Below are 19,230 nucleotides of genomic sequence, written 5' to 3'. Positions count from 1 at the left end.
CTCTAGTTTTCTTGGGACAGAATACTTGTATAACACATATACAAATAATCATTTGGGATATCCTAATGTTACACTAGGAAAGTTAGAGGTAAATTTTAATGTGCAAGTATCCCCAGTATTTTGTAAGTACAACCAGGAATCCCCAAACAGGAGCTCCAAAAAGAAGTTAAGTGCAGCAGAGAGTGCTAGATGACTTTCTACATCGGACAAATCCACGAAAGACCAAGGACTCGGGGACAGATTTTTAAAGTATTTAAGTGCCTAAAGATGCAGACAGAAGTCTGGTGGGATTTTCAGAAGTGCCTAGATGCCTAGCCCATGGGAGTTAGGAGTCTAGGCACTTTTGAAAATCCTCTTAGGTGCCTATCTGCATCTTTAGGCACCAGAGTACCTTTAAAAATCTGTCCCTAGCTAGAAACCTGCCAATGACAAAATGGTAGAAGTTCTTACTACGTGAGAGATGCAATGGTTAAACCAGACTCTCCTTGGGCCCTCTCTAAGGCTCTTTCTATGCTGGTGAAAGTTACATCAAGCATTCCCCTTCAGTTGACCGAACAGCACTTTACCTTCACACTCAAAAGTCTATTGATTGTTTGAGGTATCAATCAGTGCAACTTACCTGGGAATTTGTCTGGGTAAACCCTAAGTCCGATGTGCTGACTGGTAGAGTGGAACTCACTGAAGCAAGCCCCAGAGGAGGTATCGACCAGGAGGAGCTCTACTGTCTACATACATGATGTGTTCTGAGTAATGTGAAGCCAGTAGTGACACTGCATTGCTGCAAAAGGGTGATGAAGCTACTACTCTCTCTCTGGCTCCTAGTCAGTAATCTTATGAAAATGCTTGGTACCCACTTCTGAGCTTTTAAAGAATCCACCCAAGTGAGTGTCTGCAATGAAGCTGAAGTTAAATCATCTCACGTTTGCCTGCTGGAGAAAAATGTGTGGCACATTTGAACACTGAGGTGACTAGTGACGATCCTGTGCATTTACTAGGCAACATGTCCTGATAAATAAAAGATCCCTGAGTCCTTATTCAAGCAACACTCCCAATGGCTTTATTGTAGCGGGAGTAAGAACTGCAGGATTTGTCAATCCTAGTGCTCAAAATGTGGCCTTCTAGTTAAGGCACTGGACTGGGGCTCGGGAGCTGTGGGTTCAATTCCTAGCTCTGTCACAGGCTTCCTAGGTGATCTTGGGCAAATCACTTAACCTCTCTGTGCCTCACTTTCCATCTGTGAAATGGGGAGAACAATATTTTCTTTCTCCCTTTCCTCTTCTGTCCTGTGTATTTAGATTGTCAGCTCTACAGCGTATGGACTCCCTCTTACTATGTGCATATACAGCTCCCAAAATAACTTTAGGCACAACTGTAATACAAATAGTGAACTAAAAAGGGGGTAAAGAAAGGTCTCTTCACCAGAACTGCAGAGCAGTTGGCTGCATTGGGGGTATCAGGCATGTTACTAATTATGAGATTTACCTGTACAAGGCATAATGATAAATCTCTGGAGTATTTTTTAAATTGAACCTCTTTTTCTAATGGGAAAGAATGATACAAAATTGAAGACTCATTTTTACAGTCCGTCATTGTAAACATCCATATTTCATCAATGGGAGCTCTTGTCTACTGACTGACATAAGTTTGACACTGAATTAGTAGCACTTTCTGTTGGCACTAGCTCTATGAGAACTTTGAAATGATGTATATCAGAAGTGCTTGTAAAGAACACCACAATTTTTGTAGTTTACGGAAGGATCTCCCCTGAGATCCTTCCATACCCCTTGGAGTTCCCTGCCCACAACTGTGCTAGTTAGCTAATGGAATTGATTAGTACCACTGTGCCACTTACCTAGGTGATACTCACAAGGTCTGAGAAGGGAGAGACACATACAGAACACGCGCAGTGACACTTGTCTTCATTGCAACCGGTAGCTTGAATCAGAGCCACACTTCAAAACAGTGCTGGAGTGAGACAGTGACTTGATTAGCAGCACAGTGATTGGATTAGCTCATAATGAGTTGGCAGCATACTTCAGAGGTGCATTGGGACAAAACTGGTTGGCTGACTAGAGCAATGCAAGCTCAAAGTGAGACCTAGCTTGGGGGGGAAAAAACCAAAACAAGCCTCGGATTCAGTGCAATGGAATGCTTTCTGACTTCTCCTGCAGAGAAAACAGCCACCAAAAGGACTAATATGATCTACAGAAACACAATTAAAAGGACTCTGCAGGAATGTGCAAGAAAGCAACTAGACAATGTGCATCGAGGACTCCAAGTGTGCGCTAACATTTTCAGCTGTTGTCTCATCAACCTAAGCAAAAAACTAAACCTACACATACAGGATGTAAGATAGGGGCTAATGGCTGCAGCGGTTGTCTGAGATTGAATCATAATGGGATGCTTAATAGGATTTTAATTGAGCAGCAGGTGAACGTAAATAAGCAGCAGAGATTGTGCACAAAAGAGGGGTTTACTGAAGATGAAGGAGCTGTGTGAATGCTGAGATCTGTACCTCCAAGTAAAAAGACAATCAAATTTCTGCACTCTTTGTTACACAGAGAATTGGGAATGCATGCCTCTTTTCAGTGCAAAAAGCCAGTAATGCCCAGCAGAGGAGAGAGTGGGCCCTAGCATATTGGGATGGGGAGGGAGAGACCATTCATAAAATGGTACAAACCTTGGTAAAAAGTAAGCCAGACCTCCTAGGTAGCAGGCTGTGCCATTGGTGGAAGATGCACAGTTGTTCAACTAGAATGACAGAATCATGAAGAGAAGGCAGAAATGTTAAAACCCTAATCAGCCAAGTATGGTCAGAAGCTGGTCCCAGGAAAAGTTCTCAGGTCTATTTACTATCAATCTGGAAGGGCTGCAAGGCTTGGTGGCGGTCTCCCTGTGACATTAAGTTACATTCTTTTTGAATACTGGCGCTCTGCTTATTAAAACTCCTGCTATGGGGAAAATATCTATGTCAATAGGGCTAAAAAAGTCTGAGTCACAGAAAATGAAAAACAAGCAGCTAGAACAGGAGTTAGTCCATCAATCTCCTTCTTAGACACAGTCTTGGCAAAATCCATTCTCTTAGTAGAATTTGCCTGGAGTAGACCAGATTGATTTGACAATCTCTTAACCTAATAAATGCTTGACCTCAAGGTCTGCTGAATTCACTATTCATGGAGAATTGGGAACCAGTCACCTCTGGGGAACATCCTGTTCTGCAGCCCTTCCTTGATAAAGGCCTGACTGCTTTCAGCCTTATCAAGATGCCTAGATGAAAGCTGCTCTCAAAAGAGGAAAGGTTAATCGACTTCAGTGCTGTTAATCAATCACTTGGAAAGATTCAGCACTTACAATAGGTAGGTCCCTCTTCCTGCCAAAAGGTTCTTGCATGTTAACCAGGGACTTCTCTTCCAACTTGAAAGGTGAGTAATAGACAGAAACTTGTTCCAGTTAGATGCCTGGTACCTGATCCGGAGCCCTTTGAAGTCAATGGAAAGACTCCAGCTGAGGTCAGTGGACTTTGGAGCAGGATCCAGAGGAAGAATTTTTACCAGAGGCTTATTCTATATGTTAATATGGAACCCTGTAAGAGTGAGGCACTCTTGAAAAGGAGCACACTTATCACAGATGTGTACCCCCATGAAAGCATAGTTCTTCAACAGAGATGTTATCCCAGATATACACTGCTTGTCAAATATGCCTAACATCTAGCAAAGGAAAATTCCCTGCCTGTGACAGAAAACAGTCTCTGCAAAGCACAGAAATAAAAGGTGCTAAACTCTGTATCTGCTAATGCTCCTTGTCCTCATGCAGTTTCCATTAGCCAGGTGGTTGGCTTTCACAGGGAAGAGAAAAAAACTAGACTGACTTCTGGAATCTCCTGGAAAAGGAGGAAAAGAACTAGGGAAGTTTCTAGAGGAGAGGAGACAAGCTCAATAAAGCAGATGATTGCTGAAACTGAAGGTGGTGCCTGGCAAGGAAAGAGAACCATACAAACTACCTGATCGTTTTGGGGAAAATAAAATTCACTAGGGTAATATACAGCCAGTTTACATCAATAGGTGGTGAAGGGTCCCAAAGACCCATTAGCTTACATAGGAGTTGAGAGAATCCTCAGTGCCCTACACGATCAAGCCCTCATGCATTTCAGTGTAGAAAGAATGGTATGCTTGTAGGAACTGTACTAGTCTTCTGACCAGTTATGACGTGCCTTAATCTCCTGGTGCTGGTTCTAGTACTTTGAGGTTTTGACACTGGTACTTGGTCTCACCTACCCTAGTCAAGGCTCAGCTTTGTGCTTTGTCTTGGAGCATCAGTAAAGGCTCCTAATCGGCTGGATCTGTGCTTTAACCCACTGTAGGCTCAAGCTTCCCTAAACCTCAACCTGGTCTGCTCTGGGATTTGGAGCAGTGAACTCTTTACCGGAGGGACACAACTGAATTGGAGCTGCAGACTGTGCCCAAGCCTTAGGCAATGGGCGAGAGGGCACAAGGAAACGTCTCCATTTTGCAGAGCTCACTTAAGGTCCAGCCACTATTGCAGTCCCTCTTCTTTGCCTGCTCCCTTAAAGGCACAGCACCCCAAAGGATTCAAGGCAGTGGACCCATGCACAAATTAGCAACAGACAGACCCATGAAGGGGTGTAGCTGGAGGTGCACTGCCTGTTTGTGCCTGGGAGTGCTAAGAAAGATTCTGCTTATGCAAGGAAGAGTGCTTCCAGGTGCTTCCCCTGGGGAGGTGGTGTTCAGCACTATCTCCAATGCGCAGCTGTCTTACAAACATGCTTGAACTCTTGGGGCCCATTTCTGCCACTTGTTGAATACCACCTTACTCTTTGGTTTCATTGGAGAATTGGATCCTAAAGTATGAAAGGTGGGAGGGGCTGGCTGCAGAAGGAGGAGAGGGACAAGGGTCACTGACTGGTCCAGCTGAGCTGCTGTTGGTCTAATAAACGGGTGCCGTTGCCTAAAACGATTCTGAATCTCTGCACTAGACTTTCCTAAAAGGAAAACCCCTATAGGAAGGATTATGAATATAAGACGGTGTTGGATCATATTAAATAAGTTCTGTATTAAAATCACAAATGAGTTTGATTCCCCATAGTTTAAATTCCAGGGTATTACTAATTAAGAGGTCTCTTGGTTTTTGGTACTGTTTCTCTCCCTCTATGTGTGAAACTTGCAAGCTGCTAATTGTGTTAGTACATTCTAAGACAGAGTCTGTTCTCAAAGCAATTCACAGAGAGAGAGACTCAAAGCAATACTCTAACAACAGAAACAGCACCCAGAGACTCCCCGCCCTTTTATTGTATTAACAGTTGTGATTAAAATAGAGATAGAGGATGTATGTGGATGGATGCTTGGTGTGGATAATAACTGAATGATCAGGGAGGTGCCAGCCTAAGAATCCAGTGTCCATTGGCTGAAGAAGGCGTCAAGTGGAAATAACCAGAGGACCCCCGGAGGCAGACTGGAATCCACCCAACAGCCTCAAGAATGGGAGAACCAAAGAACAAGAGAACATCTAGCAGCACGGAGCCGTCAGGAATGTGCCATCTGCTGATTGATTCAGCAACAGCATGATGAAGCAATTCCCATAGACTGGCATAGGAAGAAATTCCTATAAAAATAGACTCTAAAAAGTGAGAACTTTGGGGTCTGATTCTGCAAACCAACTTCCAGGAGCATCAAATGAGTATCTGACAAGGCCCTGCTCCCTCCTCATGTCCAGGCCACCTGGCCAGTGGCTTGGCATGAGCAACTCTAAGGCTGGTAACTATGATAACAACCTTGCAGAACCTGTGTGTGTGTGTGTTTGTATGAATGAATGTGTGAATAAATATGAGATTGAATGGAATGTTATAGCTATAACTAACTGCTTACTATGATTCTTTCTGTATTCACAATAAATGTGGTATTTTGCCTTTTTCCCTTTAATAAGATCCTGCTGGTTTTTATTTTATTGGTATAACAACAGAATAGAGGGTTTGATATGAGTGGATACATGTCGATTTAAGGGACCAAACTCAGCCCTGGTGTAAGCAAAGCTGGCAGGCAGCCTTTTCTCTAAAGGCAATCAAACTGTGCTCACTTTGTTGAATGTCTCTGCCATAAAGAAAACAAATAAACCATCAGATACAAAACAAGAGACGGGCTTAATCTGTGGGAGTCTGAAGTAGGAACTTCCTATCAAAGCCACATAAGCCTATGGCTGCAAAAATATTGAGGCTGAGATTTTCAAATCTGTCTAAGGGGTTTGGATGCCTCATTCCCCTTAACATACAGTATACACCTATGTAAAGTCAAGGCCTCTTAGTTTCTGTAACACTCTGCTGTAGCAGACTGGAGACCTGATGTCCGCTTTAGCTAACTTCAGAAATGGACAGAATTAACTCTGCAAGCAGAATACTATCACCACAGCATCCCACTTTATATTGAAATAAATCATTTTAAAGACACCTCCTGCTTTTTTCAGCATTAGGCATGTCAGATTTATACAAGGGAAAGGAAAAGTCGGGAGGCAGAGGTTGGAAGCTGCGTATGGGACGATTTGGGCTCAGGGAAGTTCTGTGGTACTGTTTGAGGCTTGAATAAGCACACTGAAAATCAGTGGGACTTGGGGGAGATTTTTAAAAAGGAACAAAAGCCATTTGGCACCGGTTATCTCAATATTTCTACTAAAAATGCTCAGTAGTGAAACAGCTGATGATGTTTCCAGAATCATCGGGAGGTTTAAAGGTTAATCTGCTGAGGTGACCGGGTGCAGTTCATGGCTCTTTTGAGCTATTGTTTTAGGTTGTAGCAGGTTCATGAAGACAGTTCTATACCCATTGCCATTTGGACATTTATCTTCATAAGAGCTAAAAGTAATTTACAAAATACTTTTGTTTTACATTTACATTGTGGTAGCTCTAGAGACCAAGCAGGATTGGGCCCCATGGTGCTAGGGCCTTGTACAGACATACAGTAAATTACAGTCACTGCCTTAAAACGCTCACACTGTTGTACAGTTCTCCTGAAAGGGGTGCGTTCTGCTGAAAATTCTGTGACCCTAGACTTGCAGAATAGGTCAAAACAAAATAAATATGCACTATATTTCATCTAGGACTATTAATTTTTTAACTTATGGTGGATGAACAACATAAAACACCCAGAGCAGTTAAAGTACTTATGAATAACTGAGGAGGTACAAAGGTTATTACATAATCAATTTTTCCATATACTCTCTGAAATACTGTCCTATGAGCCTTAAACTGCACATAAACTCAGTTCACACTGAATTACACCTGAATACAAAATCTCCATGTAAAAGCTGTGGAAAGATGGATGGCAGAGGAATGGAAGGAAAAGTCCACTGAGTGCTTTATCGACCCAATTGCCATCCCATGAACGGTGAGCAATAAAAATTTATGGAAAATGAGAATTTTTTACTTCTTCTAATCAAGGCCCATGGAACTATTAATTCAAAGACTCTTTAACACCAAGTATTTAAAAATCTTGCAATTTTATTTGCATATAAAGGCCGCTAGATATATAATATCACAATAAATTTAAAGAAACAACTGCTTTTCTAAATTCCATTAACAAGGTAACATAAAACAGAACAAAGCTCAATAGCATTTACAGTGGTAGAACAGAAATAACTATCTGCAACAATAGTTTGTGCTAGCAAGATTGCATTTACACACAGTGCAAAATAAGGAAAAAAAGAAATAAAAAGACAATTCAAGAATATTTAAATATAAAGGACAACTAAGCCTTATTTTAGTTAGGCTTGATTGTATCCATTTGATTCTATACATGCCTGAAACTGCACAAAGATTTAACTCAAGCTCTTGAAGGCCTTGAGCACTTGGAAAATGTCACATCCTTCATAATTTAGATGTGCTGTACAGCATAATTTTTCAGATGCTATACTTGCAATATTAAATTCCTAGTTATAATGCACAAAAAATACATATATATATAAATTCATATTTAAAAGGAGTCCGCATTTACATGTTTTTACTGCATGAAACACCTGCTCTTTGCAGCTTTCATCCCCATATTTTTAAAGCTAAAATAATTTAAAAAAAAAAACCCCCAAATAATAAAAAGGTAGATAATCACATATAGGATGCAGCTATCTATATTTAAAGTAGGCAGAGACAAACAACTGTGAAGTCTGTTCTCCCCTTGCTGCACATTACTGGTAATAGGAGGGAACTACAGTACATGCACACTCATCAAGGGGCAAACAGACCCCTAAATCATGTTTACGTTACTAAAAAAAAGTTTACTATAACTGCAGGGGGAGATGGGAAAGGTGACATCTTAACTAGGAAAAAATTATATTTAAAAACTTTCAAACAATAACAGTTGTGCAAATTTGGTGTTTTTTAAATGCTGCCTTTTTAGCTTATAATATAATATTAAAATAAGGTCTCTCACTTGTTAAAAGAAAGCTTGGCTGTCCTTTTGAGAACACTATAACAATTTTACAATGGCAAGTTTGAGAAAACAAAAAAAGGTCATTTTACAAATTCACAATGCTGTATCAATTTAAAATGGACGCTCCATTTCCAAAAAGCACAACCTCTTTTTCTTTTTGTACCAGCAATTTACAAAAAACCCCACATAATTTTGGAGATAAACATGTAAGAGAATGTAAGTTTCGTAATTAGAAAATGGCAGTTTATAGACCTTCCCCATTTAACTGTGCAGTAGTGCTTCATGATCCTTGAGGGGTTGGAAGGTCAAATATAATTGGAGGATTGGTTGGTTGAAAGCTGACTGTACATGTTGAGGCGTTGATGTACGTTGTGTAACCGTCTGTCATAATGCCATAACCTGTAGGGAGAATGTGTCACACACAGTATAATATAAACAAACAAACGATGTTGACCTTATGCAGTGCCTATAGGCAGACACATAAAAACCTGTTATGAAAGCAGGGCTTTGGAATGAAAGTCAATGAATCCTGTCAAAATGTTATGAGCTTTTGAAAGCTACCACAAAGCTACAATTAAAAAAATAAATAAATGCAATGCACTGTATCTGGAACAAGAACAGGGTGTTTTTAAATTGCAGTTTTCTGACCAGAAAGGCCTTTTATTGTACTGCAACTGAAAAAGGCAAAAACCCCTCCTTTTCTTTGAGCTAATTGGTTTTCTGTGGTTTGGCATGCTTCTAGTGTCAGGTTGTGAAGGACCGATCAGGAGCAAGAGCTGAAAACTCCTCTCCTTTTAGGCACTTGGTCTGCAGACATCCTCTCAATGAGTTCAAACAAACTTGGTTGGCCTATCCTGCATTGACCATATTGTCCAGTTTGTCAGCTCAAGGGTTGTGGGGGCAGGTGTTCACACTGGCTTGCTAAACCCTCAGAAATCAATTAGCAGGAAAGAATAGGCGTTTTCTGTAGCTTGGCTTCCCAGCCTGCGCAATGGATCTGACCAGCAATTCCAGCCCAAGGCACAGAAAATGAAGGGCTAGCTAGATGAGCTGAAGTGGCTTGAGGACTGGACAAAGAGGGAGGGGAAGAATGCAACACTAGCTCCCACAAACCTTAAGGCTGTGGCTGAACAATTGTTTGGAGAATTCTACTGTCTGACCATCACAACTGCTGACAGAGAGAGATTGAATGGTAGTACGAAGTGTAAGTGTGGGTGTAGCTCCAGTGGCTGCTATGCAGTGTCTCCACAGAGGCTGGCCTCTTCCCTCTCTTGACCCAAGAGGGGCTTATCGTAATGAAAGAATGGGCTTTGAGCTAGTTCAAGCAGGGGAGGCTCACTGAGTTATAGGTGAGCCAGATGTAGGAATGCATATAAGGGGGGGAGGGTAGTCCAAGAGCCTTTGAGCTCCTTGCAGGGGATCCTCAATGAAGAGAGAAAGGGGCTTTCTGATCTCCTACATATAGAACCAATAAGACATCACAGGCTTATGGATGTCCAAGGAAAGCTCACAGAATTCCCCACCATCCTTAAGGTTAAGGCAGAAGTGGGATAAAAAGGTGAAGAGAGAAGACGGGTAAGGGATCTGGAACAAATGTGAAGCATGCTGTTTTCTTAATGAAAAATAAAGAAGGGATGATCACCTGGCCTGGACACCACAAGCTCTCCCAACCTGTCCAGGAGTGATCATGGACTTCTACCTTACTTCTTTAGTGGACACAGCCTTTAGGAATGTAAGGCTAGATTCTTGGCCTTGCTCCATCCTCAACTCCATTCAAAGGATCTGGACACCTTGCTTGCGGTTCTCCTTGCACAGGAGGCGAGGTAAAGCCTATGTAGCTAGCTCTATGCTACTTGTTCCTGGCCCTCCTGTAGGGGCATGAGGGGAAGTGGCGAGAGTGCCTTGCACTCCTGTAATGGTGGGCAGGCAGGCTCTGAGTCACATTCCTCCTTCTCTCTCAAAGGTGTTTATAGGGTGCTGGGGAGGGGGAATGAAAACTAGTAACAGTCTCTGGAGATTACTGAGGGTAGAGCAGGAATGGGGGAACCTTTGAGGAACAGCCTGCTCAGGGAGCTTTTTTTGGGGAGAGCAGAGAGTTATGATAAGTTCTGTTGGAATAGATGTTGGCCCCCCAAAGAGTCTCTGCTTCTCCCTCAAAAAAAGTGGGGGGGGGGGAGAGGAGTCTGAATGGACTCCTTTGCTTTAACCTCTTCCTGTCTGCTCTCCTCGGATACCTATTCAGATCTGACTCCCACTGGCAGGCCTGGGGGGGCAGCTGACTTTTCAGGCACACTGGCCCGTTGAAGGACTGGATGGGATGGACAGATGGCACTGTCATCGCTTTTTCTGTGCCGAGGGCAAAAGCAAGCTTCACCTTTTCTGTCTGCCACGATACTGTGTCTGGCCCTGAAAGATGGTGCCCCAGGATGACACTTCCTGCTTTCCTCATGGAGAGGCAGGAAAAGACACAGGAGACAAGACAGAATAGGAAGGGCTTGGCACCAAATTTCTTGCTTGTGACTGGTCCTTCAGAGGAGAGGAACTTCCCACTGTTAGTACTAGCAGGCCAAACCTCAGGGAAAATATTTTTCCTTTTGCAATGTGATATAGTACACATCACTGCTGCATGAAAGTTAACACAAAGTGTGTGCTACCAAAATGTCCATCAGAGACTAATCATTTTACAATTGCTGTGTGGTCTGCCTGTATTGTTTTGTTTATTTAAGCTGGCAATTCTGAGTTTGGTCACTTTGCACTGGAAAAATACTGGTTTAAAAAAAATTAATTGACTCACTGCAAAATTCTGCCCCAAATACTTGTCTGCAACTCCTACGGACTTCAATAAAATATGGGTGCATGTGGTCTGAGAGCAGAATTTGGTCCTGAATTAATTGTGCCTTAATTCTTAAACTCTCAGAAAAATTCAGGCAAAATTTTACTCACTTTACTGTAGTAGGCAGTTCCTTTACCTTCAGCCTTAGTCAACGGAGCACGATTTGGATCTTTGTTTAGTGCCCTTGAATGCTCAAATAAGACTCCTTTTATGCTTGTAGAGTGTGCCATCTTACTTACAAGGTTTAAATGTAAGGTGCACATGACTCCACAGTGTGTTTTCATGATGATCTTGCACGCTAAGAGGCCTTTGCTTTCCCTCAGCTTAACATTATTACTGCAGGAAGTTTGATTACTTTCAGCTTACCATGCACCTACAAAAGGCTATAGGCAATTTGCATGTGCTAGTTGGAAGTCTTCTTGTATTCACTTATCATTAATATCTGAGCATTAATATTTATAGAAAACGTCCAATCCTTTCCTGGTTTGCATTAGAGTACTGCTATTCATACCACTATAGTTAAGGTCACGTCAACGTTTCTGTTATAAACTCCTTATTTACAGGACTTTATAACCCAAGCATAAAAATTCGTTGTGTAAAGTCATGAGGGCTTCGGAAAATCAACAACAGCAGGCGAGTAAGCTGTCTGTTCTTTTTATAAAGTTCTCCAACTCTCTGAGCCTACGGAGAGCTTAATTAGAGTCAATGGCGAAATCTCCGGGCGGGGACGGGAGAAATATAAAGCACTTAGTGTGTAATTTTTTAGTCCTAGGGTCACAAAGTCTCACTATCTTTCCCAGGCTGGACTCCTAGTATTTGTCTCATTGGAACATGAAAGCCACAAAGTGTATTAAATATTTAAAAACCTCCAAATGTATTTATTTAATCTCTCATTCCCTCCCATCCCCAGAACAATAAGCTCATTTTGTGAAGCTTCACACTCCGCCTGCCTGGTGTGAGATTAAAAATGGGGCAATGTATCTTCTGAAAAAGCTTTTCTGAGGTTCACATACCTTGAAAGATTACACCTCATGAAATGTATTGCAGAATGACTTCAGAAGTAGATTTCAAAGGAATTGTGGTGATTACCCTCTCTCCCCTCCTGACAAGCTGCCCTCCCTTCTACTGCACTCTCCCCCATATACTGAGTGAGGTAACTTGATGGAGCAAGCTTTCTCCAAATACCACCCTGTCTTTTCTACCTCCTTTGCTGGCTCCTGTACTTGGAGTAACTGGGACTTTCTGGTGGTTTGGTAAGACAAATTTCAATTTGCTTTTATTCTTCTGCATATGAGAGAACTCTTTTCCTCCCCTCCCCCCCCCCCAAGCTTTGAAAGCAAATAAACTGGCACAGCACAATTATTATAAGTTGCAGGTATGAAGATCATGTATGTGGTCAATATTTTAAAATATGAGTTCCTCAAGTTGGACTACTAAGTCTTTTTTTGGACACTAAGAAGTAAGTTTCCAAAGTGCTGAGCACCCAGCAGATCTGACTGTTTTCCCATTTTATTCTACTGTGCGCTTGTCTACAGTACCACGCGGGGTTGATCTAAGATATGCAACTTCAGCTATGTGAATAGTGTAGCTGAAGTCGACACACTTAGATCTACTTACCCTCGTGTGTTCGCTGCGGTCGTCGACAGCAGACACTCTCCCGTTGACTCTGCTTGCGCTTCTTGTTCTGGTGGAGTACTGGAGTCGACGGGAGAGCGCTCAGCGGTCGATTTATCGTGGCTATACTAGACGCGATAAATCTACCCCTCCTGGATCGATTGCTGCCTGCTGATCCGGCGAGTAGACAAGCCCTTAGTCATAATAAATGGAAAGCCCCACATCTGGTATAAAGTACCACAGAGATCTATTTGTTTCCCCCACAAGGATTCTCATACAGACCTAGGGAGCCCTACTATTTCTTACCTTCATGAATTCCACCAAAGACATGGAGTTTGGGCCTTACTCGCCTTTGCACAGTGTTCAACAGTTCCACACAGCCAACTCTCTGCAGCTCCTTTGGAACCCAGTCTCGAAAACCTGAGGGCAAAATGCAATCAATACTCTTAATTTTCTCTATTCAGGTAAGGTTTCGTTTAGACTTTCAGGAAGCCATAATTCACTAAAGGTTTATTACATTATCTGTAATCCTAGCCTCTCCATTAAAGCATACAATGGCTTTTAAGAAACTTCTCACTCTGTCCTCCTTAGGTTCCTGAGGTTTTTTCCTTTTTCCTTCCCCCCACTCCTGCCTAATTAACATTTTCTGTATGTGATTTGATTTATTAAACTAGAGTTTTAGACTCTTCTTCATGAGTGGAAGCTTTGTGACTCTTATTCCTGGCAGTGCTGCAATTTTTTCCCCTTCTTGATCCCCTCCCTCCCCCACTGTACACCCCTGTCTTATTTCCTCCTTTCTGCTGCTGTTGTAGCAGTCTACTTCCCAAGCTAGTCAGGTAAAACGTGCTGGTCACAGTTATTCCAGAGTCAGGCACGGGAAGGATCAGTTCTCACACCTGGCACCTCTGCCACCCCAGAAATTTAAAATATATCATCTTCAGCAACTTCCAGAGGCCCAGGGTCTGAGAGTGCTGGGTTACTATGGAGCCCTAGGTCACTGAAAATAGGCAGCACAGAGCGACAGGGAAACAGCTACAAGCAACCTAGTGCTAATTGACTACTTTTAAAGTGAAAACCACTTAGTTCTATAACTAATATGGAAAATCCATAAAATTTGACATCCATTAGTATAAATGTGGGCTGTCTGGACTATTACAGCCTAGACTAACATTCAAAAGGGTGTGAAGGATCGTGAGAGGCAAAAGATAAACCATAGCTGAAAGAAGGAGCAAACTCACTCTTGGTGTTACTCTATTGACTTCAAAGTAGTTATACCAGAGATAAATTTGGCCCAAGCTGATTAAAAATGGTGGGACATAAACTGGACTATATGTACTCTTCAAAACCAGTCCAACAGCTAAGGTCGGTAATGACATAATTCTACCTAAATTAATATGTAGCCACTGTAAAAGGCAATATTTGGGGTGTATTTTCAGGCATGTTGAGGCCCAATATCACTATTTGCACTTCTAATGCCCTGATCTATGCTCACAATTAAAATTGGTGTAAACTGTATCTACAAAATGGAGGCTATACTTTTGCTTTGATTTTTTTTTTTTTAAAGGAGTGGAGTAAAATTTTAGAAGGGATGTTTCAAAAAATTCAGCTAAGAAATATCGTGATGCTGCTGAGACTAAAGTACACTATGGGAAACCAATTTACAATATGCAGATTGGCAGCCCATTGAAATCTAGCAACCAGGAAAAATTATAAACATGCTTGTGCTATTTTTTGTTTCTTGGGAAGAAGTAAATAGATAAAATATAAGAAATTAATCACTACAACAGAAGGGTGGCTTTCAAAGTACAGGGCATTACACTGAGAAGGAGCGCTAGATCACAGCTCTGTTGAAGACACACATTGGCTCTGGAGGATTTAAAGGTGACCTGCACATTTTTACAATATTCCCTTGGTAGCATTATATGCTGAATGCCCCTAATAACCAGGCTAAAGATAAGCACTGAGTATATTATTAGTGTAAAATTTTCTTCTGTTCTTCTTAAGTCTCACTACGTCCACCTCTGCTAGGATTGCTGACTCCTAACTCAGGCTTGGTCTAAATCTAAGACTTAGGTCAGCCTACCTGTGTCATTCACAGGTGTAAAAAATTCATCCCCTGAGAAATGTAGTTAAGACACCCAAGTCCCACTCTAGATGGAAGAATTCTTCGGGTGGGGGGGAGGGGAAAGGGAGGCGTGGATTGACTACAGTGTTGGAAAACCTCCTTACATCACTGTAGCAAGCAAGGGGTTATACGCAACTGCTACAGCTGTGCTGCTATAGTGTGGACAAGCCCTTAGCTGTGATGCCCTACCAGGCATTAAGTTCCTCACACGCCATCCACCAAGAAACCCTGCTGGACCATTCAGCTGGTCCCTGGCATTTAAATGCCATTTTCAAAGCATATCATACACACAGTTTAAAATAGCATTTTGTAATGGCTGGCTCAGATGCTGAGCTGGTGCAAACTTGCATAGCTCTGCTGAAGTCAGTGGAAGTTCTTTATTTACAAAAGCTGAGGATCTGGGTAAAACTTAGCAAAACCACACAATCTACTAATTAATGCGTGCATGCACCTGATCTTCCTCACCCTGACAGAACATTTTTATACAGGTAGATCCTCAGCTGGTGTAAGTTATCACAGCTCTGCTGACTTAAACGGAGCTGTGACAATTGACACTAGCTAAGGATGTGACCCTAGATTTATATCTATGTCTTACAGAGCAGGAACCAGAAATGTGTGACTTGGTGGAACACAGCATGAAGAAGGGTTATGGTAGCATTTTCCGAAAGGCTCAGTGTTGGCCTAACTCTTCTCCCGCTGAAATCAATGGGAATTTTGCCCTTCAATGGAATCAGACTTAGGCCAAAACCGAGTACTTTAGAAAATCCCACCCTCTATTTAAAATCACGTGTGCTGAATACTCTTTTTACCTGCTTTCTGAGGCAATCAGGGGACAACCCTATAGATGCCTCTTATCACAGCATAACTCTGTGGATCAACGGGGTACTCATGTGAGTAAAGGAAAAGGGATTTGGCTCAAGACGCCACTCATGAAAACTCAGATTTTGCACTCAGATATGTGTACTCATCTCTCACTGAAATAAATGGATGTAGTTTGAATGAATAGGTGGCGACAGAATTTTGGTCCTTCATCAATGTAATCAAATTTTTAACATTTAACCGTAATTGTGAACTTTTGGTAAATTGGTTTAACAAAGCAAATACTTTTTTAAGAGTAAAGAAGAGTAGACAGATAACCACTATATAAGTATAGTGTATAGATAACCACTATATATAATCTTGACCCAATAAAAAGCTTAAATAAACATTATGTTCCAGTGCTGGTGGTGGTAGTTGTGAGGGAGGACCAATCTTTCAAAATGTTTTTAGTCAGTCCCGGAGAATCCTAGGCCCTTGTGATTGGAAGCTTTGTTTGTCAGACAAATAGAATACTATCCTTAAAATAAAGGATCCAACTCAAATGGTTGTGCAGCTAGATACGCCTTTGATTTTCCTTGGCTTCATTAAATCAAAAAATTTAATTTAAAAAATACCTAGAAGCCCAGCATAATTGCTAAGTTTAACAATCGTACTAGGCTTCATTTTAATTTTTTTTTTAAATTCATAGTTTTGTGTTAGGGTAAAATTATGTTCTATGTCACTTAAAGCATTAATAGTTTTGCTTGCACTAAAAGTGCATTCTATATACAAAACCACACACAGTTTTTCCTTCACTTACCAAGAGGAGGTCCATGTGTCATTAGTATATCAATGCCCTCAGGGATAAGGTTCCACTTGTCCAGCAAAGACTGACCTCTGGGTAGGTTAAAGCCCCATCCATTAAACCATGGTGTCCTTTGGGGGAAAATAAGACAAACTGTCTCAGTCTGATACAGCAATCTTTTTCTTCCTTTGGAATTTCTAAATTGAAAATTTTTCTGTACTGTTTTGACCATCTCTCCTGTCTTTTTAAGATCACTCATGAACAAAGCGCATTCGTCTTTGGAAGGGACTGTTCCCAAAACAAAGGGCTTTAATTTAAAAAAAAAAAAAAAAAAAAAAAGTGCCCTAGCTGTAAATTTGGATCTAGATCAGGATCCCATCTTTCCTACAGTTTCAAGGGTATTCGACTCTGGGGCTTGGGTTTACCCATCATAAAGAAAGGACACAGTCAATGTGTTCAGATCTAGATCTTTGGGGGATGTCAGTTCCAGGATTTGGGCTTGGGCTCTTCTCTTACTTTAAGGTAAGCACCTAGACCAGGGTGGGCAAACTACGGTCCAGGGGCCGTATCTGGCCCTCCAGATGTTTTAATCTGGCCCTTGAGCTCCAGCCGGGGAGTGGGGTCCGGGGCTTGTCCCGCTCTGCGTGGCTCCCGGAAGCAGCAGCATATCCCCTCTCCGGCTCCTACATGTAGGGGCAGCCAGGGGCTTCCACACGCTGCCCCCTCAGCTTCCACTGGCCGGGAACCGTGGCCAACGGGAGTTGCAGGGGCGACGCCTGTGGACAGGGCAGCGCGCAGAACTGCCTGGCCGCATCTTCGCTGCTTGAGATAAGTGCCGCCCAGAGCCTGCACCCCAGACCCCCTCCTGCACTCCAACCCTGATCTCCCTCCTGCCCTCCGAACCCCTCAATCCCAGCCCAGAGCACCCTGAACTCCTCATTTCTGGCCCCACCCCAGAGCCCGCACCCCCAGCTGGAGCCCTCGCCCCCTCCCGCAGGGAGTAGGGAAAAGAGAACCACCTACAGTGCAGGGTATCCTAACAGAAGATGGGAACACAGAAAAGTTGTACCTTCTTTGTGGCAACAGTCACAGGCCCTGTATAATCTATCATGGCTGTATCATGGTAAATTTCTCATAGACTAATCACATCTTAACACCACTGTATCTTACTCGTCATGTTTATTATCTCTAACATTAGAGCACTGTGAAATGATACAACATAACTATAAGTGATAACCTTAAAAAGATATTACACTCTTTAAAATACCTTAATACATATTTAATTCTGGGGGCAAATGGGCCCTTGAGTTTTCTCCACCATAACAGTTATGAGGGTCTATTATAGAAGCCATCTGATTGAGAGAGACCGTCTTTTTATGGGGATGAAAGGAACTATAATATTTGACACAAATGTTTTTTCCTGGAAAGTTTTGCTATAAAATGTGAAAGCAAAATTGAGTAGTTCTGATGTTGAAATATAAAAGCTGTTATCAGATGTGAAATGCATGTCGTCAAGATAAAAATTATATCCTTACCTCTATTACCAACAACTTTTTAGGTTATTACAAGCAAAGGAATTTCAAATCCTCACTTTTCACCGTTTGTGCAGTTTTGCATTTCATGTGGCTTGGGCACTTAAATTAGTCAGTTTTACATTCTATTAGAGATGCTCTCAGACTAAAATCTGGGATCCAAGCAGGAAGCAAAGCAGGTCTAGATAATGGGCCTTCTCTAGATTTTTAGCTTCTCTTCTCTCAAGTTATGTACTACCACAGAGGTGGTGTCTTTCTCAATCACTACTCTGGAAAGGAACATTTAAATAGATGAAATCTGTTCTCATTAAAAAATGTAAAAAACCCTCAAGGAAATATTTATTTAAATGTTCAGTTTACAGTGAATTCAGCAAGACTTACATATCTCCACTGTGTAAATCATATCCTCACCCATCCCCCCCGGCATTTCATATCATACACACACCTATATTTGGGACTACATTAAACTGGCAATTTCCCTTTGAGATTATAAATCTACTTTTCATTTTCATAATTCAAATGTTTTGTTTTTATCAGAAGTTGATCTGAGGAGGATCAGTATTTACCCAGGGATTGGTATTCTGAACACCTGTTCAATCTACTCTATGTGAAATGGAAGGTTCTTTTGTCCTATAAAGATGACTCTGGTATAAGAGTTATGGGAACCTTTGCAGATACCAGATTCATTGAAAGGAACAATTTATAGTGTACAATAGACAGACCATCCTTCAAGTAGTCCCATACATAATAATGCATGTACATCAGGATTACTGGCCTTAGTAAAAGTTTGCAAGATTGCAGCCTCTGAGTTTACATATGGAAAGAAAACTAGTTCCATTTAGGACTTAATCCTGTACTCGTTGAGGTCAATGACAAAACTCCCATTAATTTCAGCAGGGTTCAGAAAGTGAAGGCTGAATTTGGACTGGAATTTGTGTCCCTGAACTCTGCTGTGTCTGAACTTTTGTTTTTGCTATTCTTTTCCACTGCAATTAAGTTCAGTTTCTTGCTCACAGGTGTCTGAAACAAACAGCTAAATTAGCTAACAATCTTTCCTTTATTGTAATACTCTAGTTTCTAACATATGCAGATGA

The 19,230-nt window shown here is 41.7% G+C and overlaps 1 protein-coding gene across 2 annotated transcripts in view; it reads right to left on the bottom strand.

Annotated features, from left to right (window-relative positions):
• Window positions 1-8,575: 8,575 nt before the first annotated feature.
• MPPED2 (metallophosphoesterase domain containing 2) overlaps window positions 8,576-19,230 on the bottom strand; it is a 126,195-nt gene continuing 115,540 nt past the window's right edge. For both annotated transcript variants that reach the window (XM_007067908.4, XM_037899923.2), the window contains exons 5-7: window positions 16,620-16,735; window positions 13,183-13,296; window positions 8,576-8,828 (exon numbers count right to left, since the gene is read on the bottom strand). In XM_007067908.4, the coding sequence (XP_007067970.1) occupies window positions 8,710-8,828; window positions 13,183-13,296; window positions 16,620-16,735 (349 nt within the window). In that variant the 3' untranslated portion in view covers window positions 8,576-8,709. The remainder of the gene's footprint in view (window positions 8,829-13,182; window positions 13,297-16,619; window positions 16,736-19,230) is intronic.

Source organism: Chelonia mydas, chromosome 6 (genome assembly GCF_015237465.2).
Source record: "Chelonia mydas isolate rCheMyd1 chromosome 6, rCheMyd1.pri.v2, whole genome shotgun sequence".
NCBI classification, from domain to species: domain Eukaryota; kingdom Metazoa; phylum Chordata; order Testudines; family Cheloniidae; genus Chelonia; species Chelonia mydas.
This window is presented reverse-complemented; position numbering and strand designations above follow the sequence as displayed.